Source organism: Plodia interpunctella, chromosome 25 (genome assembly GCF_027563975.2).
Source record: "Plodia interpunctella isolate USDA-ARS_2022_Savannah chromosome 25, ilPloInte3.2, whole genome shotgun sequence".
Lineage (NCBI taxonomy): Eukaryota > Metazoa > Arthropoda > Insecta > Lepidoptera > Pyralidae > Plodia > Plodia interpunctella.
The window spans coordinates 6,698,267-6,724,121 of record NC_071318.1 but is presented as its reverse complement, the minus strand read 5'-3'; the positions used below and the strand labels follow the sequence as shown (position 1 = coordinate 6,724,121).

The 25,855-nt window shown below is 35.1% G+C and overlaps 5 protein-coding genes across 12 annotated transcripts; 3 read left to right on the top strand and 2 right to left on the bottom strand.

Annotated features, from left to right (window-relative positions):
* The first annotated feature begins 138 nt into the window (after nucleotides 1-138).
* Nucleotides 139-4,724, top strand: LOC128680980 (uncharacterized protein). 2 transcript variants are annotated; one of them, XM_053764514.2, is made up of 6 exons: nucleotides 141-264; nucleotides 624-714; nucleotides 929-1,130; nucleotides 1,515-1,793; nucleotides 2,275-2,377; nucleotides 3,104-4,724. In XM_053764514.2, the coding sequence occupies exons 3-6, from the start codon at nucleotides 1,006-1,008 to the stop codon at nucleotides 3,188-3,190; spliced, it is 594 nt and encodes a 197-aa protein (XP_053620489.1). In that variant the 5' UTR covers nucleotides 141-264; nucleotides 624-714; nucleotides 929-1,005; the 3' UTR covers nucleotides 3,191-4,724. The 2 variants fall into 2 exon arrangements, with proteins under 2 accessions (XP_053620488.1, XP_053620489.1); XM_053764513.1 differs by lacking the exon at nucleotides 624-714 and having other exon boundaries at nucleotides 139-264.
* mRpL54 (mitochondrial ribosomal protein L54) lies at nucleotides 4,720-7,912 on the bottom strand. Of its 2 annotated transcripts, none has more exons than XM_053764522.2 (3): nucleotides 7,686-7,912; nucleotides 6,512-6,657; nucleotides 4,720-5,172 (listed from the first exon to the last, which is right to left on the bottom strand). In XM_053764522.2, exons 1-3 carry the CDS (start codon nucleotides 7,813-7,815, stop codon nucleotides 5,014-5,016), a joined length of 435 nt encoding a protein of 144 aa, XP_053620497.1. In that variant the 5' UTR covers nucleotides 7,816-7,912; the 3' UTR covers nucleotides 4,720-5,013. The 2 variants fall into 2 exon arrangements, with proteins under 2 accessions (XP_053620497.1, XP_053620498.1); XM_053764523.2 differs by having other exon boundaries at nucleotides 7,664-7,890.
* Nucleotides 7,913-8,374: 462 nt separating this feature from the next.
* On the top strand, nucleotides 8,375-24,995 carry LOC128680981 (uncharacterized). Of its 6 annotated transcripts, none has more exons than XM_053764516.1 (7): nucleotides 8,390-8,521; nucleotides 8,744-8,853; nucleotides 14,313-14,454; nucleotides 16,445-16,528; nucleotides 17,201-17,383; nucleotides 17,936-17,992; nucleotides 20,731-24,995. In XM_053764516.1, the coding sequence occupies exons 2-7, from the start codon at nucleotides 8,812-8,814 to the stop codon at nucleotides 20,817-20,819; spliced, it is 597 nt and encodes a 198-aa protein (XP_053620491.1). In that variant the 5' UTR covers nucleotides 8,390-8,521; nucleotides 8,744-8,811; the 3' UTR covers nucleotides 20,820-24,995. The 6 variants fall into 6 exon arrangements, with proteins under 6 accessions (XP_053620494.1, XP_053620491.1, XP_053620493.1 ...); XM_053764517.1 differs by lacking the exon at nucleotides 8,390-8,521 and adding an exon at nucleotides 8,544-8,656; XM_053764519.1 differs by lacking the exon at nucleotides 8,744-8,853 and having other exon boundaries at nucleotides 8,375-8,521.
* LOC128680978 (uncharacterized) lies at nucleotides 10,662-12,832 on the top strand. The gene is made up of 2 exons (XM_053764511.1): nucleotides 10,662-11,189; nucleotides 11,989-12,832. The coding sequence occupies exons 1-2, from the start codon at nucleotides 10,662-10,664 to the stop codon at nucleotides 12,805-12,807; spliced, it is 1,347 nt and encodes a 448-aa protein (XP_053620486.1). The 3' UTR covers nucleotides 12,808-12,832.
* LOC128680979 (transcription factor Adf-1-like) lies at nucleotides 11,188-13,668 on the bottom strand. Its single transcript, XM_053764512.2, has 2 exons — nucleotides 13,137-13,668; nucleotides 11,188-11,836 (listed from the first exon to the last, which is right to left on the bottom strand). The coding sequence occupies exons 1-2, from the start codon at nucleotides 13,482-13,484 to the stop codon at nucleotides 11,291-11,293; spliced, it is 894 nt and encodes a 297-aa protein (XP_053620487.1). The 5' UTR covers nucleotides 13,485-13,668; the 3' UTR covers nucleotides 11,188-11,290.
* Nucleotides 24,996-25,855: the final 860 nt, after the last annotated feature.

Below are 25,855 nucleotides of genomic sequence, written 5' to 3'. Positions count from 1 at the left end.
AAAAACTACATTTCACATTATTAGAAATCTGATAATAACATCCCTTCTGTGTGCAGTTATGCAGACGCTTGATTTTCAAAAAGGTCCGACTTTTACCTACGACCTCCTCTAACCGTGACATAACGATCGCTTTTGTTTTCAAAATATGACATAACGGCGCGGCCCACGGTACCGTCAAAATTACAGTCAGATTTTTATTAATGTGATTAAAATTTCAGTGAGTTTAACATCTGATACAAATCAGGATGTCTAGGAAACCTTTGGGTGAGTAACTATTTAATTACTAATCTGTCAGTGGCCCCAAAGTGGATCTTGGCCTCCGAAACGAGAGAGCGACGTAGTCTTCTGTTCTGCGCTATGGTTCGCACTATGACAGCTCCCAATCCACGTAGATCAGCTTCCAAAGTACCGCTCCAACGGCATCTGTGCACTCGACTGCACCGAGACACTTTTCCATTATAGGCTGGCCATGATCTTGCTTCATTCTCTCCATATGTCCAAACAAGCGAGGATGCACTTTAGACTTTATTACTCCCAGTATATTCATGCACATATATTAGACATAGGTTCTTTTAATGTCTCCCATTGTAAGGAAATTGACATCACCGTTGATTGAATGTTAGGTCCAATGGACCCACTAAGAAAAAAGCGAGCACAACACACCCGGAACTACAGACAGATATTACCAGATCCCTGATCTGCAAATCAATTGCGGTACGTGCTTCAAGGTCGTTAATTACCTCCGTAGTTTGTTACGTTTCGGTAGTCTGTTTTTCCGCCAAAATCAAGGGACCAAGTGACCTGTGAGTTAGGTTCTTCGGACACCTAGATCATGTACCAGATCTCCGCAACATCATGTGTACGTGTAAGAACTAATGATATGGAGACAAATTTAACTAAAGGACTAATTTTACTTTGCAATATCTAGGACCTGGGCCCGGCGCCTACCGGCTGCCAACCACAGTTGGCTTCAACCTGCACGACCCCTCTCGCTACCGTAACCCGATGTACTCGTTCGGCACCAATGCGGGAATCAGGATAAAGCAGCTGGGCCCAGGTCCCGCTTACAGGATAGACAGGATCACTAGGGACGGCATGATGTCTTCACCCGCTTGGAGCTTCGGGGCTAGGTAACGCTCATTGCAGTAAATAAAAGCCATCACACAAACCACGCAATGTTCAATCATTCGCGTCAGCACCTGCGTGAGTTTGGCGATAGTGCGTGATCGGCATGCGACGCGATTGCGTTTATTAGCACAGAAACTCATATATCCTGCATTTATTTATTTATAATATTTATTCATGGATATTTTATTCCGCAAAGATATTTACAACACAGAGTTTGTCGCTTTCCTTCCCACAGTTGTATAGTTGCCATTTAGAGAAATTCCTAAATTGATTTTCGTAGCTAAAGTGATAAATGATTAACCAAATTGATATTATTGTATAGACAATTATTTGACTACCTAAAATTTATGACGAGATATGTCACTATAGCAAGAATCTTTGAACAGGTTTGGGCCCCGCGCCCTGCTCAAGACTCCGGGCCCTGGGGCCCACGCGCCCGAGCGCTGCCCCCCGATGAAGGAGCCGCGGGCCCCGGTCTACTCAATGGGCGCGCGGCTCGGCTTCGCGCTGAAGAAGGCGGGCCCCGCGCCGAACGCGTACGCTCTGCGGCTGGGTCCTGGTTCGCCGGCGTACACTATGGGAGCCAGGGTTGGATTCAATGCGAAGGCCAAGTCGCCGGGCCCAGCTGTCTACTTCCAGCGTGATACTGACGTGTACAAATGCAAGTGAGTAATTAAGTGATGCCTTCTTCATGTCACAGATAAGAAAAATATGAACCAGTGTGCAGGTTTCCTCACGATGTTTTCCTTCACCGGAAACTAGTGATAGCAAGTAGGATTCGAGCCTGGGACTTTTCGCTTTGTTTTTTGATGGATTTTGGTGGCTGAAAATTTTTTTATGTAAGTAGTTGTAGCATAATATGACAGGATATTTTTTGTTTGTTCATTGATAAATTAAAGAAAGGGTGGCGCTAGTTTACGGTTAGATAGGTCCATAAGACAACTAAGCACTACGACGTCCAAGCCCAGAATCAGCGTAAAAAATAACTGTTCCTTCTTGAGAATGCTACACTATTGTAGCCTAACTGCTGCTGGCTGTGTGTCCCTTAAGCGCCTCGAACAACATCTACGGGAAGATATGCTCCTATTCTAGGGCGGAACCACACGCCAACACAACTAAGTACGTACCTAATGACTCTTATTTCAGAATGCCGATATACTCGCTCGGCGCCCGGCTGGACGGCGGCGGCAAGCCCACGAAGTCGCCCGGCCCCGCCGCGTACCCTCCCAACTTGTACAACACTAAGAAGGTATGCTTCGTGCTATGTCGTTTTTTACAAGTGTTAGGTATTATGTAAATAAATCCAATCTATTTATTTTTATGATTTTACAACTACATAAATTAAAATTGACTTTTTAGGAAATTAGTTACTTTCGTGATTAATGTTTTACTTTAGAATAGATTTAAATGAACTATTATTTGATTAATTTTAAACAAAATTCAACGTACTTCAATGTACTGTGAAGATAATTTACATGTCGTAATGTCATCGCGCACTATCGCCGAAGTGACACGGTACACAGAAGTAGATGAGATGTTAAAACTAATATTACTGTGGGTATACTACGACTCTGCAGAAGAGAACGACGAACGGACGAACAGCAGCTGTTCGTCTGTCTATGTCTGTATGTCTATCACCAGGTTATATCTCATGAACCGTGATACAGAGGGCGAAGTGTGGGTTTGTATTTCACTTCTTACTATCGAATCGATTCGAAGTGAGACGCAGCGAACCAATCAGTGATTAGTTAGCTGCATCTCACTGCGATCCGACTCGATGATGGTGAGATGTATATAGCAAACTCGCACTATGCACACAATCGAAATTTTCACAGGTAATGTAGGTATTTCTGTTTCCGTTATAACAACTGATACTAAAAAATAATAAAATAAATATTTAAGGGGACACCACCCATAAGATAAACATAATTATTTTACCGAATATTTATTACAACGGATTTTCTGTTATCCCCAGAATCCATACTCCTATTCGTTCGGCACCAAGCATGGCGACTACGCTCCTCCAATGATCATCAAGGAAGACACCATGGACTGCCTGTGATTGGTCGATTGAATCTGTCCTGTTACTAATCCGTATCAATAAGGCCTGGTATAGTGTCATTTCTATCAAAGAACATGAAAATAACCGGCATAAATTAATTAGGTAGATTAAAAGACTGGCAAGTGTAGTATAGCATTATGTACGTACAATACTATATATATCTCAAGACGAGATAAAATAAAAATACTGTCGTAAATATTATATATCGACTTTGGAGACTTCTTTTAGAGTTCTAGAGAGAAGACTTAACTTTACAGAATATAATATTCTAGCTAATATCTGTAAAAAGCTGTTGTGCTCGGTGGTGCCCTCTGAAGAAACTGATTTATTCAAAAACAAAGTTGATTTTTTACATTTAATATTATAAGTAGAAATGGATAATTAAACTAGACAAGCAACACTGGACATTTTTAAAATATAATTTAAAAATTATTACAGCGTACGCTACTACTTCGGCGTACGCGAATATTTCTACCAGTCATAGTCACAAATCTCACGTGCGAAAGAGATGAAAGGAATCCGTTGCGAATCGTCTATTTCTGTCACACTCTAGAATTGTGAATGAGACGGCTAGACCCCGTGGCGTGCTTCCGCCTAACGCAGCGTACGCCTGTTTATCTTATTGTTTTTTCAAAGAGGGCGCTTCTTCACGACAAAATAGTAATTATCTTATTCACTTATACCTAAAAATCGTTTAATCCCCTATTTGCCCGGTTTGACCCAAAAGATAAGATTTTTAAAATATACTACAATATTCAATGTATTGTATATATTTTTTTAAGTTTAACATGTGGTGGTGTGGGTGGGTAAATTGTCCATTTTGCTCTGCGTAAAATAACCGAATCGTTTTGAGAATATATTCATTTCACTAATGAATTCTGTCCGAGCACAACTTCGTTCTTTTGATTTATAATAAAAACAAGACAAAATTCTTGTTCCAATTTTGAACTATCAAAATGAGCGGCTGTAGTTCGGTTTCCACATTTGTAGACACGTTTACGAGCTCAAGCTAAATTGAGCTGTAATTTTAAAGAAGAATGCCTATTTTCGTTTAAAGCCGTAAATTATTTTAGTAAAGTTTATTTTAGTAGTAGGCGCACTCCCGTGCCCCCAGATTATTATTTAATATGACATGCGCAGAAATTCAATTACGGACTTTATCCACTTAACCTGAAAGTCCACTATTGTATGAGATATCTTTGTATATGTCCCGTCATTCAATTATTTCAAACAAATTACATAAGCGTAACATAGATCAAAATACCAGGCCTGAACGATAGCCTATTAATTGTTTTAGCAACTAACAACAAGGATGTGTAAATATGTTTACTTAAACCATAAAACTTATCTGTTTTTCGTGATCAATCAAATTATAGGACTGTATAAGTTCATTATAATTGTAAAAAACTTTGTTATAAAAATTGCATAATGCAAAACTGTCTTGTTTTGACAATTGTATTGTTTTTGGATGTTAGGTTTAAATTTGTATCACGTTTATGGAGTTTTGTTGGAATTAAAAGATTTTAGTAAAATATTGTTAACTTTTTATTCTAATTATATTACAGTTATTTATAAATAATTAATCTATTTGAAGGAAACACAAACAGACTTGATTTGAAAATGTTTTTTGGTTTAAAAAACTGTCTGCTCTATTACCCTTCTAGTTTCAAAAATATTTGTCAAACAAATACTCTTTGAGAACGACAACATTCTAAAATGACGACTTCCTAAAACATTCAATATACAAAACGGCAAAACCCGAAGATGGCAACTTCTCTATTACATGCCTGTGCAAGTTCCCTGTAACCCTCAACACTAGAGCACTAGAACTTCCTCATAGACTTGAGCATGTTGTTCCTGCGCATGCCGGCCGCGCGCACGCGCAGCCAGTAGCGCTTGGAGCCGGGGTCGAGCTCCTCCAGCTTCGCCGGGACCGTTCTGAGCTCCCACAACCACTCCGGGTATTCACTGTCGTCTTTTATCTGTTGAAAAAGAAATATATATGATCATCATCGTTGGTGTGCTCTCGTCCGAATATAAAAATGTAATTTTTACACAAGCTTTTATTGTCATTAGAGATATCTTAAATTCCATGCGTGAAAAATATTCATGTCAGTACAGTAAATGGAGTTCCGTCATTTGGAACCGATCCTAGTCCATCAATATCTATATGTAAAATTACATATCTCCATTAACTGCTGGGAGCTGATCGTGTATGTCATAATGTTGTGGTCATTACGTATTTATAAGTTCCACTACAAGAATTTTATTAGTCGCAAAATACATTTGCATTGGCACACACGTCTTTCAATTTAAAATCTACAGTCCATTCAAAAGTGCTCCTTATCCCAACACATAATAATGCAATAATATATCTCAAAATTTTAGAATTTCGCCGAGCGACTATATCGGCATTCTGAAACATGAGTCATTAAGTACGTACTTATTTATTTATTTAAATACACATAACAAATTGTAGTAAAACTATACATAGTAGTAAAATTATAAGGTTACGATCTGCACTACAATTCAAAAACAGTGTTCATACAAAGACCATATAAGAATAATGCAAACAATTAAGAAATATGTGATAATGATATATAGATAAATATTAAATAAAAGATTTTGGTTTACAAAATCATAGACAAGATAAACATTAACTGAGAATTTTTCAATAGGCTTTTTACCGGGTAAAAAATAAAATGTATGAAGTATCTTAAATATTCACATACAATAATTTAAAGTCACTTTAGTTGATCAATTTTATGATTTACTATTTTTAATTATCATTTAGTTTATTAGGAATGCTTATTGAATCAATGTGAGATATTGAAATAGTGACGTCACTACGACATCACTGTCATACAAGTTCCATAAAAAAAATATATGTATATTGTTTTTGACTTAGTAGTGTTGGCGTGTGGTGCCGCCCTAGAATAGGAGCATATCTTCCCGTAGATGTTGTTCGAGGTGCTTATGGGACACACAGCCAGCAGCAGTTAGGCTACAATAGTGTAGCATTCTCAAACAATATAAAATATGTGCTCAAAATTTTGTTGCAAGATTCCATCCAAATCATACATACATCTGTCAGCATTTTCCCGGTTTCAACCTATTCCATACTTTGTGGAAGTATACTTTGCAAATTTACTTTTTAAAAACTTGAAAAATAAACAACCACATTTTATTTTAAGGTTTATCTAGTCTTCATGTATTGCAATCCAAAAAAAAGTTTTGTATGCAGATACTATAATTCAATAAACCTAAATGCCTAAAAAGCTCAAGAAAACAAAATTGTACAAAAGATTAATAAAAAATCACCTTAACATCCTCCCCTGTGGTGTAAATGTTGGAGCCACACACATGGGTCACAAGTTTCTGTGCATCGGTCTCAACTGGCAGTACCTTCTTCTCCATTGTGGTCAATTTGCCCACTTTCTTTTTGCCCTTGCCCAAGCCCATTACACCTGGAATTGACAAGAAATAAGCATTTAACATAAAGCAAGCTGATATACTGTAAACATGTACACTGCCTTTATAAGCAAGAGTGAATCCAAAAATTTTTTAATTCAAAATTTAAAAAATTAAGCGAGATTGTCTTTGTTCTGGCTGTAATATAGAAATACTTTATTTGGAGCATTAAACTTAGTACAACAATAATTAAATAACCTAATTAACACATTTTACAAAAATTTATACAATGTGAGACCAGTACTCAAGCTTAAGAAATAAACTCCTGCGTGATCTCTCTTTGGGCAATGGTGAGATCAACATTATGTTGAACAAAGTGTTGTCTCGGGAGGCCAGATGTATTTACACATTCTGAAGAGGGGTGATGATGCATGATACCAATAAAAATGGAATTTCCTCATGAGGCTGGCATAGTTGCACCAAGCAACCGAAGCCTCGACAAAAAATAGATTAAGAAAAACGAGAAATTTATACATCTAAAAATATTTAAACTGATTTCAAAAATAAATGATGGATTCGCTTCTCTTCTGTATGATGGCAGTAAAAATAATGTGATTAACATTTGAGTATTATATAAAGTTGAATTAACCCCGCCACATCGTCTATGGACTGGTAGCCAGCTAACAGATAACAATTTAAAGTAATTTTTAGATTAGATTTAGACAGATCCATAAGTATAATCCTGCACACGGAACTTCTTCTTATGAACTTCCATTTTTTCTCTTCAAGACCTCTTGCTAGCCATAGAGCGTCGGAACGTGTGTCCCCTCTGTCCTTGTTTCTTCCTCCACTTCGAGCGGTCTTCGGAAAACCTAAATGACCATCGGATATGTATGTCAATGGTCATTTAGGGATTCCGCTCCGCTCTTTCATGAGATCAAAGCAGAATTTCTTGAGTTTGCGTCTTGTGCCAGGACCAGGCGCAAGCAACATGGCCATTTGTTACCTTTTTCAGGTTATTTACAGTTAACATACACATAATTAATTAAATAATTACAGTACATAATGTTTCAAAAGTAGTAACCTCCGGCCGCTGAAGTAGTCTTTTTAACAGCGGCAAAACAAACTGCATCGGTATGCAAACCTCCACTGGTAATTTTTAAAATATTTCTTAGTTGAAGTAAACTGTGTGTTATTGATAAAGGATACATCATTTTAGCGAACGAATTCAATACAAAAATTATAGGAACTACTTATATTATAGGATAGGGCCTGCCTGTTCTGTATTTTGTAGGTTAGTTACAAATATTTATTTTCCCGTATAGGTATAATATTGACATTTGACTTGACATTGATTAACTATCAGATTTACATTTTATTCACCTACTGGATCCAGTGGCACTGGATAGACATTTATATTAATCCAGTGATCATACTTGGCCGGACTAAATCGAAACTTACGGATCCAATAGGGATCCAGTCATTGGTACGTGTACCCCTGGAGCCAGTAGTTCGATCAATGTAAATCGACCTTTAAGCTAACCAAACCTTACAATACACACTTTTAATTTATCTCACATACTACAGATACAAGTAGGTAATGTTCTTAATATCTGTGAGCCCTACAAACATTTCCAGAACACGATTAGTCAGAATAGAACGATGATCCAGATACCAGTCAATAATCCAGTACCTATATTTTTTTCTGATGCCTTGCTGGGCTCTAATAAAAAAAAATAGGTAAGTTGACATTTCTTTGACAAAAGATTTTACGATCCATTCTACATAAAATATTCCAAAATATAATTGAAAATCTTGTACTTTCTTTCACTTGAAGAAAAGAAAAGAACTTGCAAAGAAAACAGTAAAACGAAATGTTTTCATCGAAGAAGGAGCAATCTACCAAGTAAAAACAAATAGGTGGGTAAACTTGTTATATTATCATTTATCTCCAGTTTTGTCTACTCATCATTTCAGAGATGAGATTTCCCACATCCGATCTGTGACGTACTCGACCGGTTTGTGGGCAAGCAAGCAATTTAAATACATAATATGGTATCATGAACACGTTCGTATGTGTGTAATTCCCCAGTTTCCTTTATCGATGATTCATGCTATTTTAATCGTGTTTAATTTTATTAGCTTTTAGTTCTCATCGGGCGTTTTATATAGTAACTACGCGGCTTTGTGAAGTGTTAAATCAGTGAAAAATGGGACATCACGATCATAGTAATGACGATGATGATTACAGGGTGAGTTTCATATCACTTCCTGTATCAATATTACTACAATCTTTTTAAGAACTAGGTACTACTACTTACTTTTGTTTGGATCTTTGTTTCGTAATGTAATATTTTTGCATGGTCTTTTTATACCTAATTATTGTAATATTCAATGTGTTTTAAAATGTGATTCATACGAATCTTTCATTCCATTCATAGTTTCAAAGACAATATGTATCAATGAAATTTTAGGGTCGGATATAAAACACGGAAACTAGGTTTAAAAAAGCAACTTTAACCAAAATATAACTTTGCTAGCTTCTTATACTTTGCTTAGGTCACTATGAAACTAACAAGCTTGGTAGCTATCAACTCGTAAGTTTTTAAACCTAGTTTCCATGCTGAATTTTGGAAATATAAACATTACTCTATGCCTTTTCTCATTCAGAGTTGGCCTCCTTCATTATATTATGTTAACAACATCTATGTTACGAACCAGTTAAACAATTGTTTATGTATTGTGTCTTGATTCTGTGTGATTAATGAAAAAACTATGTAAAAAATATGTATATTTCTTCAAACCAAGTTAGCGTGTTCAAAGCAACCACTGTTTTTGTTCTGCGATCCTTACTTAGGTCAGTAGGATCATTAATGCCACTGTTCTTATATACTAATGGCATAACAGCTGTGGAGGGTGTTGCAATAATACTTAATATTTATATGTATAGATATAAATACAATCAGTTTATTTTTGCACAAATTATTGCAATTTTGAAAGTTACCATTAACCATTTAACTGAGAATTAAGGTAGGTACTATATTAATTTGAATAATTGTAACATATCTGTTATCTTTAATAGTGAATGTCTTAACAATAATTAAAATAACAATTTTGCTGACATTGTTGAATTTGCATTCTCAAAATAAAATGATATATAATAAAATGATGGTGCAGGCACAACGCCTGACTCTGCTTTGTGGTTATGGTGTATTCGATTGAATCAGCATTTTGCAAGGCATTGACATTTTAACTGTGGAAAATAATAGTATATGTATAAGGAGCAGCCCTTCCCGGCTACGCTCAGATATATATATATATCTAAATTTTGTACTAAACTGTTCTCAGTAATCACACCATCTATTTGTGAAAATTTGTCCAGTAGTTTTTGATTTGGCAGATGACTTTGTTTTATAATATAAATGATAGTATAACTATATCAATTCAAATAGGATGAAAAAACAAATAGGAAAAATGCCAAATTGGAGTGATATGATGACGGCAGGATATGATTGGCTATTTGTTAAAATCTGATTGGGAAATCAATCAGATTTTAACAAATAGCCCTATATATGGTGTCCCTAAGGGATTTAGAAAGGTTAACTAAGCTAAACCTAATAGTTTTATACGAGCGAAGTCAAGACGGGCCGCTAGTTAGTTTATAAGTATAGACATACTTTTAGTCAGATATTCAACAAAAATACTTGTGATTACTGTTTGTATAGGGTTTTATTTTGTATGTATACAGTACATCAAGTTACCCTCTATGGCGCGGCAATAGCGACGAGTTTACAATAAATTTGTGTAGGTTGATGTGCTGTTGACTGTACATAGACTAACATATACACATACAATTAAGATAAAACGTTTCTGTTTCATTAAATTGTCAAAACAAATAGTTAATTATGTTGTCGTCAATTGTTGCAGCATTTACCTTTTCATACATGGTTGGAATGACACTACGTAGCCTGTAGTGTCATTCCAACCTTGCCAATTTTTCCATTCATCTGTTTTTAACTGAAGGCATTTAAAATCAAGCCACGGATACACTAGGGGACAAATGGAGCAACATGTTGCGGAACATGTTGCTCAACAACTACGTGGAATGTGCCGAGATACATGTCGCGGAACATTTTGTCGACCACACTTCTCAGTGTTTATAGAAATGTCGCCCGAGGAGGTTGTGGCTATTAGTGCTGCGTACATAGTAATTATATCGAGTGTGTTGAAACGTAAGAGAAAGAGAAGGTGGTGGATGCGGAATTTCTTATTACAACGAGAAAGAAGAGTAAATATTCTAAGTGATCTCCGAATGTCTGACGGATCGTTTGTGAATTTTACTCGCATGTCATCATCTGATTTTGAAACTTTGTTGCAAATGATCGCATCTTCCATAGCCAAACAGGATACAATATTACGAAACGCTATTAGTCCTCATATCAGACTTGCCATTACATTGAGGTACTTGTCGACTGGAGATTCTTATGCTTCTTTGTCGTACACTTTTCGAGTGTCAAAACAACTGATACGTAAAATAGTACCAGAAGTTTGTAAAGAACTGATAAATAAATTGAAGATATGTGTAAAGGTAAGTTAAAGAAAACGCATATATTTTATTTATAATTGTATTTTAATCTTCAGTAAAATAAATTTTAAAGAGTACGAGATGGATATAGCGACCAACGTAAATTAATTAGTATTAGTGCCATCAATGCTATTAGTGTTCGAGGAATCCATAGTTTCAAGTATATCTTGTATAATATGCTCTTCAGAAGGCTCGGGGCTAATATCACTGGATGCAGTGCTATAGCCCTGTTGAACAACTGGCTGGCTTTGATTATTATAAATTGTACGGTATTTTCCTAAGCGTGCATCTAATAAAATATTATTAATATAATATTTAGCCATAATTACACTGTGTTCGTCATTTAATGCACGTAACTCAGTTCCTACGTACTGTCCATAAACATCGAATTCATCTCGGGACATCATTCTGTTTTTAGCAGCATGCAGAACTTCATAAGCCTCCTCTAATCTATCTTCATTGGGGTGGCTCCTCTTGCGAGTTGGTCGCGACGATGAAGGTGTTGGTGCAGGGGTTGTAGGTTGCTCTGCTTGATCAATGGTAGATTGCGATTCTAGTTGATGAGGAGATTGAAATTCTGGAACGGTAGATTGAGACTGTAGAACGACATCTTCATCCGGAGACGAAATCGTGTTTTGGCTTTGTGGACTCTGAAAAATTAATGATATAAATATTAAATCAATTATTATAATAAGGATAGACTATAAAACACGTATTGTATTATTTCAAACATCTGTTAGACATGAATCCTTAATTATTAGTACGTAAAAATAGTATTTAATGTTTAATAATTTCTTTACAGGTCCCAGCTACTGCAAATGAATGGAAAGCCAAGGCTAGAAGCTTTGAAAATATATGGAATTTTCCGCATTGCGTTGGATCTATAGACGGTAAACACGTTTTGATCCAAGCTCCTTCGAATTCTGGAAGTGACTATTTTAACTATAAAGAACAATTTAGTATTGTCCTATTGGGTATTGTCGATGCAAATTACAATTTTATCTATGCAAATTGTGGTGCTAAAGGAAAATCTTCTGACAGTGGAGTATTCCAAGAGACTGCTTTTTATAAAGCTTTGGCTGATAACCAACTCAACTGGCCGACTCCAGACCCAATACGACAAGATGGGCCGAATATGCCTTACGTACTTGTAGGAGACAGCGCCTTTGCACTGACAGAAAACATGATGAAGCCATATCCCGGTAATCATGACGTGGGTACAACAAGACGCATTTTCAACTATCGACTGTCAAGAGCTAGAAGAATTGTCGAAAATGTGTTCGGTATCTTAGGTGTTGTATTTCGTATATTCCGAACTCCCATAACCATCCTACCCTGTAATGCTGAACTTGTTGTAATGGCGTGCATATACCTCCATAATTTTTTAAGGCGAAATAGTCAATCGAGATCACTGTACAACCCACATGGAACTTTTGATTCTGAAAATGTGGATCACGATATTTTAGAAGGATCTTGGCGCAGAGAAGCTGGCTCTGTTAATATGTCGAATTTAAATGCTATGGGACGACGCTACCCTGAATCTGCTATGGAAATAAGAAACAAATTTGCTGAATATTTCATGAGTGAAGAAGGACGTGTTCCCTGGCAGAATAATTTTTAAATGAATAAACTAGTATTGTACTATATTTTTTCTTTTAATGTTATTGAACAACGTCAATCCTTTTAGAAGTGAAGTCTTGTGGGTGAGGTGTGTACAAATCTTAGTTAATGTAAATAATACATATTATATTAGTAGTGATAAGGTGAAATAATAATAAAATAAGTGATAAGATAAAAAAATACAGCATCATATGGGCAGAAAAAAGGAAATAGAAATAGAAGAAAGTTTAAATTAATAAATTAAGTATGTATAAATTTAGCTACCCGTGCGAAGCCGGGGCGGGCCGCTAGTAAATATAAATAAATTAGAAATAAAAAAGCATAACTTACGTTTGTGTCCAAAGTGTCCAAGCTTCCAGACGTTGTGGCTCCCTTTAGCAAAAATTTCATTGCATCATACGCAAACCATGCACTGGACTTCACGTCCTCTCGTCCACTGCCAGTAGTTTTTGACGATTTCACTTTCTTCCTTTCTCGGACAAATTGCGAACGCAGGGTATGTACTTTGGCTTCTATTTCTTTTCTAGGCAATTTAAGCGCCTTGGCAATATCCTCCCATGCATCATTTTTCTTTATTTTATTTCGATAGTCACGGTGTGAAGTATCCCATAACAAGTCACGACTTTCGTAAAGCTCAATAAGCAAAAGCACGGTATCATTTCCCCACACAACAGACATTTTAAAGGCACGTTGCGTACGCGACTATACTCGGTGACAAATGCCGCAACACTGACGCGGGACACATGCGCTCGCTCACGAGGCGGGAGCAAGCAACATGCCCCGCGTCACGTACAATGTTGTGGGTCATGTTGCGGGACACTATGCAACGTTGCAGCGTCACGTATATTTTGTGTTGCGCGTCATGTTGCGGGACAAAATGTTCCCTAGTGTATCCGGGGCTTCAGGTAAACATAGACTGAAACGGGATTTTAAAAATCTGGTTTGCTTTCTTTTAAAATTATCATATTGTACGTACGTGTCATCTTCTTACTATCCTACTGAGTCTAATTATCAATTTATAAACATATATAAAAAATGTATTTTTTCCTCAAGTTGATTTGCAGATCTCGCTCGTTTCTCTCACTCGCTCAATTAAAATTAATTCCGTATGCCAATGTATAAGGAAATGCTTTGGATATTAAATTGATTTTTTCACCTATATTTATTGTGATGTACATCAAATTTAGTCCTTATTAAGTTGCTTACGCAACGCCCAAATTTTGTCATCTTTCAGGAAGCAAGAAAGTCTCATTATATTAGATATCACCCTCTTAGTTTACTTGTGTCTCTTTCCACACAAAGGTTGGCTGGAAGAAATTGCATTAGCGATAAGTCCGCCTTTGCACTCATTATGTTCGAATACCTCGTTGTAACTTATATCTATGTAACTCCTTTGTGAATAGTCCGATAAAGAGTTTATCTATCTATCTATCTTATTTTAATAAAAATAATAATTGCGGCTAGTGTACAGGTGGGCCCAGTCGTAATCAATCTGTTCTATTCCAGTACTACAGCCAAGATTCGTATTACGAAGACAACACGATGGAAATAGTAAGCAGCGTCGTGGGTGTTGTCATTGTAGTGATGGTCATCGTGTGTATATGGAGATGCTGCTGCAGAAGTGGCAGTTCTGGAAGAGTTTTGGCACGTGAGTATAACTTTATATTAATAGCGGCCCGTCCCGCTTCGCTCGGGTAAAAACATTATCTATACTATTATTATAAAGTGGGAAGCGTTTGTGAGTTTGTATGTTTGAGGCGGGTAATCTCCGAAACTACCGAAACGATTTCAAAAATTCTTTCACCATTGGAATGATGCATTATCGAAGATTGCTATAGGCTATATTTTATCTCAAAATTCCCACGGGAGCAAAGTCTCTATAAGTCATATTATACACCTTAACCGTCCTGTCCTGTTATTCCTGAGAATCACACTGGAAATCGTAGTATCATAGCCGAATCTTCAAAAATTTAAGATTATTATTTACGCTGACTCCGGGTTTCGCGGCTTCATTTACAGTGACTCCGGGCTTCGCGGCTTCATTGCCCCGAACGCAACTAGGAACATGCGGAGATGTGAGATAGATATATCTATGCTTGACTTGCCTATACATCGAATAAAACAGCAAAAAAAATCGTTAGTACTTACCTACTTAAGTGAAAAAGACCATAATTTTAAACCATAATTTTTCGATTGGTTCGTATTCATATTATTGTTTCGCCAACCAAGTGTTACAATGATCTTAAAGTAATTACAATTAGTGCTTATAACTTGCGATTGTTATTCTAAGTCCGATCAGATGTTTGCGGAGCCAATAAAAATTTTATTTTTTTTGTATAGGTACAGTCTGTATCAAATATTTTGGTCAAATCGCGTCCTGATTTATTTTCTCCACTTTCGCGAGAGACTGTACCTGCTCTATATCGACATTCAAGTGCTGGTGCAATTGTATATGACCTGGATTGAATGTTTATCTGTGTTTGTATTCGTCTCTAGGTGTTGGTAAACAGGCTTAACTTTGAAAGCATACGTTTTGTTTAACGAGTGGAGTACCTACATAACCAATGAAAAAAGAAACAATTTTCAGTACCTTGTCAAACTATCCCACATATTAGTTACTTTTTCGTCTTTTGTCTAATTGAAATCTCAAATCATGTTGTTTTAGGGATCTCGCATAAATTTTCTATCTTAATTTAATTTAGCATAACGAGTTAGGTTTTTTTTGATATAATAATATTTTGACGTAATTGTTTTTTGGCATACATTTTCAATAAGCATAATTATAGTTTAGGCTAATGTATTTTACCATAATTTTGATTTTCATAAAGCTATAGTGTCTATATAATATACATATATAGTCTAGCAGTATATATAGTAGCTATATTATACATATATAGTCTCTCCCAAAAGGTTTTCTGGAAGAAATTGCTTACAGCGATAAGGCCGCCTTTTGCACAATGTATCTATACCATAATGTCATGCTATGTGTAATTATACGTTTTGTACTTATGTATACTATATAATTAATTTGTGCAATAAAGAATTTTTGTATTGTATTGTATAGTGTAGCAGTAGGTTAGGGTGCGGCGGGGTGGCTCTTGGGCCACCCATAAGCCGCCATTATGCTTTATGCGTAAAAAAATTGTGCCTAAAACATTATGCCAAATTCTTATTGTGCATAACTATTATTATGATAAGTAAAAGTATGCCATAAATTATGACATTAAATTGTATGCATAAAAATAGGGAACCGTTGTTTTATACTGAATGTCATACGATCTATTTTTGAAGCATTGATCGAGTTTTCAGCTCCTAAATCTAGATTTTAACTAAGTAAATATTTGTCTTGTTGTTCACAATTCATAAAAAATATAAAGCATAATAACAGCGTAATATTGTAATCTGGTTTGTATGCTATGAAATTAATAAATAAACGACCTAATCGGTTATAATCCCAAGACAATCTAGATTATAAATAATCCGTCATAAAGGCTGACCTGTATCTCTGTCTTTTTTATAGCTACGTCTCTTTCTGTTGTCCTTATCGGAGCGTGTATAGCCTATTTAAGACTGTTTACCAAAAAACACCCTGTGATTGTATGTTATTGTTGACTTACTAACTAGTGGTATGGTTACAGCGCCCCCCTCGATCCCGCCCGTGCCGCCCGGGCCTAACAATCTCATCATACACCAGGCATACGTCCCTGCACACCCGGGTGCAGGTATGACGTCACACTACTAACATACTAACCTTGCAATAGGGTAGTGCCATACAGATAAGATACTTTTTTCCATTATGTCAAAAACGAAAAAGTGGCGTCACGAATGTTGGAGTAAAAAAGCGTTAATTATACATTAATGAGAATAAAATAACTAAATGTTTTTAAATAAATAAAATTGATCTATTCAAGTGACATTTGTTGATGGGTTTTCATAGTGAGAATGCATTTTATTTTATACACAGTGAACTACTCTATATTGGATTTAGGCTGTGTGCATGTTTACGGTATTAACTGGGTAAACTTTGTGTTTTGACTGACTCTCATTTCGGTTTCAATTTTTGTTGCATTACTTGTTGTTACAGCATTATTTTCATAATTCAACGTCACACGTAGCACGGATGAAGGTTCCTTGGTTCCTTGTGGTCGAATTTTATTTCCTACTTATATTTCTGTAATCAGTTAAAAATTATTCAGATCATAAATAAAAACACATATTAGTACCTACAGAAAAATCGTCCACAAGGCACTTACTCTTGAAATGTCATATTTATTGTGCAATGTATAGTAAATTCTGAATCAGTCCTATAATTTTCGAAAAATGCATACAGTGAACTTAAAATTAAACATTGCGAATAAAGTACTAATAAAATACATACGTATAATTACCTACAGCGCCGCCACACACGACAGTGGTGATTCCCACCGCGTCGCCGGCGCCGTACCCCCAACAGGCGCCGTACCCGCAGGCCGCACCGTACCCGCAATCTGCTCCGTACCCACAATCTGCACCGTACCCGCAATCTGCGCCGTACCCGCAACAGGCGCCGTACCCGCAGGCTGCACCGTACCCTCATGGTAAGTTTTCTGTATTGCACGCAATGTTTCTATATGTGATGTTCCTCGAGAAAACCTATCTTATGGATGGCAGTCGCTTGTGATATTTTATGCGCATGTAGGTATAAGAACGTATTAAGCTACTTCTCTCCGTAAGGTACCTTTTCTCCTCGATTTTTTAAACTTTATTATTTAACTGTAACTAGCGGCTCGACACGGCTTCGTTCGGGTACAACCATAATAAATTATACTACATAATATATTATGTAAAAAATCCGCTTAAAAATACGTTGCGTAGTTTTAATGATCTTAACATATGTAGGGACAGACAGACTGAAGCGACTTTGTTTTATACTATATATTGATATTTTGTGTACATTGACACAATTATAATAAATGTTTATGATTAGGTTCAAATTGTTTGTTTTACTGCGGATCCGTTCGAAATGTAACCTCATACGTTTTTGAAAAAGAAATAAATAATTTTGAATGCTCGCTTTCAAATTTACATTGTCAGACAATTACATAATATACAGAAAATGTAAGAATATAAAAAAACAATATCTCTCTCAGGTATGCCTCAGCCGCAAACCGCGTCATACCTCACGCCTAACGCTCCTGACGCCACTGGTAAGGCAATTTAAGTAAGCTAGTAAGAAATATAATAACATTAAATGTAGTTTGATGGATAAAGTATTTCAATTAATAACGTTCTTGATGATTTCACGCAAGTCTTTTATGGGATACCGCCACCTGGTTGGAATACGCAAGGTATTTTTAATGCTTATTTAATAAACAATAAAGTAAATTGATTGTTCATTAAATTTGTTACTTTTGATGTTTATACTATATATATTCATCTTTCAAATAGTGACTCATTTATTATTATTTTTTTAAAATATTTTTTATAATAGGACAAATCACACAGATTGAGCTAGCCCCAAAGTAAGTTCAAGACTTGTGTTATGGGATACTAACTCAATGATACTATATTTTATAACAAATACATATATAATTTTCCATCATGACCCGACCGGGATCGAACCCGGGACCACTCGGTTCAGTGGCAAGTACTTTACCACTGCGCCACCGAGGTCGTCAAAAACGTCACATTTATTATCTGTACAAATGTTTTAGATTTGTCAAAATACACAGATAATAAATGTGACGTGTGTTTTAGATTATAATTGTTTAAAAAATATATATTATTTCATATAAGTACTAATAATTTGGCTTAAATAAATAGCAACTTAAACTTAACAACTTAAACTTAAACTTAAATAAATAGCAACGTAAAACTACAAAATGAAATGCAGGCCTAACATCAACTTTTACGAAACTATTCCAATGCAACTCTGTTCAATTTGGGAACTTGACATGAACCGCCATCAGTATGAAACATAACTTGATGGTACGAATTAGCAGTAAGTTTAGGTCACGAAGTATATCAAGGAGATCGCATTGAGTGTTGATAGTAAGCTGATCGACTGAACGGTGAAAAACGACGCGTCGAACTGATGCATGACGCGAGGCACCCGCGCGTTTGTTGTCCATTTTTTAACTGGATTTTTTGTAAACGAAAAATGATAGAATAGACAGCCTTATTGCATAAACACCCAACAAACATTTTACTAACACAAATAAAACTGGAGAGTACATGCAGTAGGTGAGGGCTCAGTGTTACGCAAAACAAAATGTCCAGCACTGATTTTAAGCCACTGAATCATTCCGCATGGCGTGCTTTGGATCCAGTCAAATGTTTATAAGGGCGTAATTATGAACTGTAGCTTAGTATTAAGAAATCATTCAGTTGTGCGTGTTCTATGGAAATTAGTTATTCTATGTACTTGGCTTATGACATTGTATTAAATTATGGCTTTAGTAAGTGCATCAGGTGGTAAAACGTGACAAAAAGCATGCAGATATTATAGCTATCATTAAATCATAATTAAACCATTTAAAGTCAGTATAGAATATACCGAATGCGTATGGATTCTGCAAACTTTTAGATTTGATTTGACTTTATGAATAGGTTAATTAAATAATTTTAAGTTTGAGAATTACATCGATAGAATAATTAACGTAAAACATTTTTTTATTAATAAATAAATAGAAAATATTGAACTCTCTCTCTCTCTCTCTCTCACACACACATCTGAATGGTTTCCCGGTTCCTTCGTCAGCCTTTTAGCGTCGGAGTCCAGGGGCCGCTCTCCTTTTATTTCGCGTCCACTTTTCACGGTCCTCAAATGGCCAATCTAAACAGTCCACACTTACGACGGACAAAGACATAGAAACTCGCACAACACACTTAGAACCGCTGACAAATATCTATGATCACAAATACAAATATTTGTTCGCGCTTCCCAGATGGTAGTTAGGTAACATACATCCTGTGGTCTAAGTGTTTGCACTGTTGTGTGCTCGTGACGTCATCTTACAGTCGTTATCACAGCAAACACTCGTATCCGGTGCCCTTGGTGTGAAGATTATATCAATTTTATATTAACTTCTCTATTTCTCAACATCACTTCATATATTACAAGTAGGCGGTTAGAAATTTTATTAAATTAAATATATTAAGTTTTTTTTTTTATAAATTAATTTTTTTTTTCAAATAAAATTTTACACTTATGTTAGCACACATTACAGTAGTAAATTAGTAGAATATACCTTAATGGTTCAAGGTTACGTTGCTTGAACTAACTAAGCGTTATTTGATTAAAAATACCGATATTGTGAAATGAGTTTCAGCGTTGTATGTAGTAGGTATGTGCAACCATTCATACATGACATAGGCAAGATCATAACACAGACGGAATTAAATAAAATTTTTCTTCCTTCTTTTTATTTAAGAGCTATGCTCTTGTCGGTGGAGTATACGCCATGGCTCTCTGTCCTCGGCTTTGCTTTTAAGGTCTCGATACGACACAACACCTGCCTTCTCTTTCAGTCCCTGGACCTCTTCTTCCTTTCACATTTCCTTCAAAAATAGTTTTAAATAAGGCGTCGTGTCGTATCAAGTGGCCAATCATTCTTCCCCTTCTATTTTCTATTTCTGTTAGCAGTTTTCTTTTATCGTTTACTATTTCCAGCACTTCATCATTGCTTTTTCTCTCTGTCCAGCTTATTTTTTCCATCCTTCTCCAGCACCACATCTCAAAAGCGGCTAATCTGTCATAGTTTTAAAGTTGTAATTTTTTTAATGAACTTAATTGCACAACTTAAGAAGTTAACAATAGGTGGACTTAACTCCCTTATAGCATTCGCTGTCAGTCTAGTTAAATTACCCACATTACTTACATAAAATAGATATATGTCTTTTAATTACCTATATTTAGATATAATTTATTTTTCCTATTTTGCAGGTCATCCCCCAACATACGATCAAGTGATGGGACCGCACGATACGACACCTCACGCCAAACAACCGCCTTTCAACCCTTACCTCTCCTAAGCGACTAATCGTTGCGACTAATCGCATGGACTTAGCAACTTTTTGAGTATTAAACCAACCGGAGAGGCCATTTATAGGCGTTACCCACTGCCAAAGGCACGACACCGATAGTAGTGCGTAGTTTTTAACTTATAACATACCAAATTTACATATGTAAAGGTACACGTTATTTACATGTGTTTTCATTGAAACACGATACACTTTTGAAATTAATATGCTAAGTGTTCTTTTCAATTTCTGCATTTTTTCGTGTTGTGTGTAAAAAAAGTTATTTCAAACGAACAAAATCTTTGCACATTATGGAAGTAGTTATATGCGCAAAGATTTTTTTTAAAAATCGATAAAAATACATGTAGATGTTTACCTTTTTTGTGACTATTCGGGAAGTTTTCAGCATTATTATTATATATTTGTGCGTGTACAATATTGTACAATATTGTAGTCGAACAATGAAAAGAATCGAAAACTGAATGTGCATTTTATGCATAGGAATGTACGCTATCCGCTTGGTTTAATACTCAAAAGCAACCAGTTATCTAAGTTTTGCGACTAATTGTTGCGACAAAGCGATTAATCGCAATCTTCGGTGCTGTTTTGACGCTAAAACCAGTCACTTATTATACTAAACAAAGTGTTACATGAAGTATGTGTTTTACATGTAGTTTTACACTATTTAATGATACGCTTCAGTGAAATCTAGACTGTATTTCTAAGGCTTAAGATATAAAATCCATTGGTACTGTTTTGAAGTAAGCAACGATTTTTTTTACTATAATATATGGCTACTAAAACGCTCTAATTCGGCTCAAAACAAGTTTTACATTCGTTGAAAGTTAACTTAAATCCATTTTCAAGTTAATCTTAGTACAAATAAATTATAATATATATACTACCTATAGTATAACCAATTTTTTTAAATAATCAAAAATAAGATTCAAAATTTGATTTCGATTGCAAACTGTTACAATTATCGACCTGCCAGTACTTTTAAAGATATTATAAACAAATATACAAATCGAACAAAATATATCTTTAGTTATTAAGAAACATTTGTTACTGCCACTCTTGTAATACACATGTTATCCAGCATATCGTAATTATTACAATGATCTACTGTAATTTTCATATACATTACGCTTTTGTAAGAAGATAAAGGATTTTGTATAATGAAACAATTCCCAGAATTAAAAAAGAAAATCCAATCCATTTTTTTTCGTATGTGATTTACTTTTTAAATATGTTCGTTTCGATCTCAATGCTAAAATAAAAAAAAAAACAGTTCTTATTTCAAATACTAATTGAAATTAAAACTTTTAAATAGTTATTCTTTTAAAAAAGTTTTATTTTTTATTATTCTTTTTTATATTAAGAATAGGAACAAGCATTTTTCAAATTAAAGTTAGTCTATTATTTTTACCTATTGTATAATTTGTATGTATTCATATAGTATTTGTATAATGTAATTTATATATACACTGTTATTTTACAATTTGTTATATATATTTAGTACCTCTATACTGTTATTATATTTTTTCTATATACAAAATAGTAAGCAGGCAATTTTCACATTATAAATTGTATTTCTTAACGAATTTATATTCAACAGGGATATCAATATTGTATGTCTTCGTCAATTTATTTTTTTATCAATATTATAAACGTAACCTTATATTTTATAGTCTAATCATTTATTTTCGGATTTATCTTTTATATTTATTACTGTAACAGACTTTGTAGGAAAATACATCGCATCTTATGAACGACGATGTTTTAAAAAATATAAAATAAATCCATTTTCTACTTAAAATACTATGTAATATGATTTTGCCTTATTAAAATGTTACCAAAGCATACATTTACAGTGACACCATTTTTTTCGTACTTTAAACATTTCAATCAAACCATTTCAAAAAATACCAAAGGTATTTGGATAAGGGTGCATAAAAATGGTCGAATGTAGCTAAAGTAAGAGGATTAGACAAGTATAATCTATTTTTTCTTTTAAGTGAAAAAGATTAAGTTGTTTTGTCATTATTACGTTTTGAACACAATATAATGTAATCAGTATATTGTTGTATGACTTTTTAAATTCGTTTTGTTTTTTTATTTCAAGTAGACTTAAGTTTTAAGTACATTTGGTTATTATTTTCAATTAAATAGAGATTTAAGAGATTATTCAGCATTTTTTAAGAGAACTATGATTATAATTTGTGATATGGTAGTGTTAATTGTATGATTTTGTATAAAGATGTCAGTTCGTTTACTACGTGACACAGTGGCGCCCTCATGATAGACACTTTCAATTCATAAAGTGCCAATTACCGAGGGCAAATCTTCTTCATGTATTTTTCTGTACGATGTCGGCTTACTCCTGTTTTGAAATGAGGGCGCCACTTGCCTAATGTAACCTTTCATAGTTACAATAAATACTGTAATTTTGCCTGAGTCTGTACAAACGTAATTTGGTTCCAGTTATGAATAGGTAACTGATTTTAACGATTCTTGACAGTGGGTTAGATGACGGATAATTATTATGGCAACTATTTGAAGGACCACCATGGAGTAGGTACTCTGTAAACAAGGAAAAATTAAAAAAAAGCCTCGCTTGTTTAGGAATCATTGCGTTGAGCCCTTTAATTTTTACCCATATTATAATAGTATTCGAAAAAAAAAATTGTGTTTCACCAAGTCCAATGGCGTTACACAGCCGCCATGTTTGTTTCTTTTTTAACGTAACGTAAAAAAAAAACACTGGCAGCTAAGACGAATGTAACAATACCTCTCCCGTTCAGCGGTTTTAAATGAGGTATTAAGGAATACTACATACATGTATGCATACGTACGTACATACATAAAATATATGCGCGAAAAACAATACCCCTCCTTTACAGTCGGGTAATTAAAATCACATTTTTTGGACTCGTCCAAACGCTTCATACTAAATGTCACTCACACGTGATGTGAGAAGCCACGTTAGCAGGCTATGGTCACAAAGAAAACTATGTTTATTCGATAGCGGCCCTAAATATTGCGTTTATGCAGATTGCACATTACTTCTTAATCATCTTAATAAAAGTATTTACAATTCAAAATTTTGAATACGATACTTGAATACCTGCAATTTCTTCATCTCTATTCTTCTAAAATAATCTACATAAATTTGTGTTGATTATGAATATAGTAGATGTTGCCCGGGGCTTCGCTCCTGTGGGAATTTTGAGATAAAATTTAGCCCATAGCAATCTTGGATAATGTACCTTTCTAATGGTGAAAGAATTTTTGAAATCGGTTCGTTTGTTTCCGAGACTACCCGCCTCAAACATACAAACTCACTAAGCCTTCCCTCTTTATAATAATAGTATAGATTTATTACAATTTGCCATCCACCCTAGCGCTACGTGCTAATTTCTCTGTCATCTTTGGAACTGATTTTGAAATAGTTGATACTTTAAGACATTTTGGTTAGTAATGTATATTTAGAGGTGCGTCATTTTCGACAATAATTTGTGTAAATACTACTTTTTAATACGTATTTGATTTACCTACTTTCAACAAAATTCAACTAACTACTTGAAGATTGTTTACATGTTTTATTTCAAAAAGTAACTTTTATTATGCTATACCTACATTGAAGCGGTGGTGGTGTAATGGTTAAGACGCCCGCCTGTGGATCCCAAGTTCGAATCCTACTCGTGTCACATGAGTTTGTATACCAATCTGACTCATGTATAATAGTTTTCATCGACCACCACTTGCTTCCGGTGAAGGAAAACATCGTGAGGAAACCTGCACACTGGTTGATTCTTATTAACTTGTGTGTGGAATGGAGAAGGCAATGGCAATCCACTCCATTAATAATGCCAAGAAAGTTGTTGTGTGTGTTTCATTCCACGTAATAACCACGACCCTCAGCCATGAGGAATACGACTATGAAGAAGACATTGGCGTTTATTCAAACTACATCTAAAACGAATTTAAATATTGTCGTTGTGAAATTAACTAAGATGCTCACTTATAATGTAGCCGGTGTGGGAACCATAATTTTCCAATTTTAATTTTAGTTACTTATTGTACCTAAGCTTTATGGTAATAGTTTTAAGAATCAAAATACCATGTAAATGAATGTTAGCATGTATGCGATATTTTATACGATTATTAAAATTGTTCGGAAGTAAACTTTTTTTTATTTCCGATCACAAAAGTTTTGATCTAAAACACTGTGTGTTATATTTTTTCCCGAAAAGAAACGCGAATAGTCTAATATATTCGTAGAGTAATCTTTTGCTTTTAACATGAAATTTCTACAAAATTTTTGAACGTTGCATTTATTTAAATAAGTTTTTTTGACGTGACAACGTCTTAAATTAGGTTGCGGCTGGGAGTCACTTATGAAAAAGTGTAATGCCCGGTAACGTTACGATGAGTCACCGAACGAGAGAGAGGCCCGCCGAATGCCTTGCGTCTCTCTCCCACTCAACTATGATCGGTCTGCCGCGCGCGTAAAAAGACGTTGTCACGTAAAATCTTCGCCCGTAAAACCGACTTTACAGGCAACCATTTTTTATTTACAACACACATTTGGACACATTATTGTTATTGTTGTCAGAGAGATCTTATAGCATTCAACGTGTGGCAAAAAATCGTGCCCGTGCAGTAAGCCGTTGAGGAGTTCGCTTGTCGGGAGCCGTTCCTGAATGCATCATCAGATCATGTCATGACCTATAATTTATTATGACTTATAATAATGCATTGTCATCCAAACTACTTAAACGTGTGTACAAAATTTCAGCTCAATCGGTTGAAGATATCTGCTTCAAAATTGAGATGTCGAATTCCGCCCAAAATGCTAAGCAAAGTGCTTGTAAAATGGAATTAAATGGAAAAAAGTTATTAACTATCAGCCTGCTGTTGCTTGTTGCTAACAATACAACAAAACCTAATGTACCTACAAAGACAGTCCACAAAAATATATAACATAAAATATTGTAACATATTAAATAGTTCCCTACGAAAAAAAAATGAATATAATTATTCGT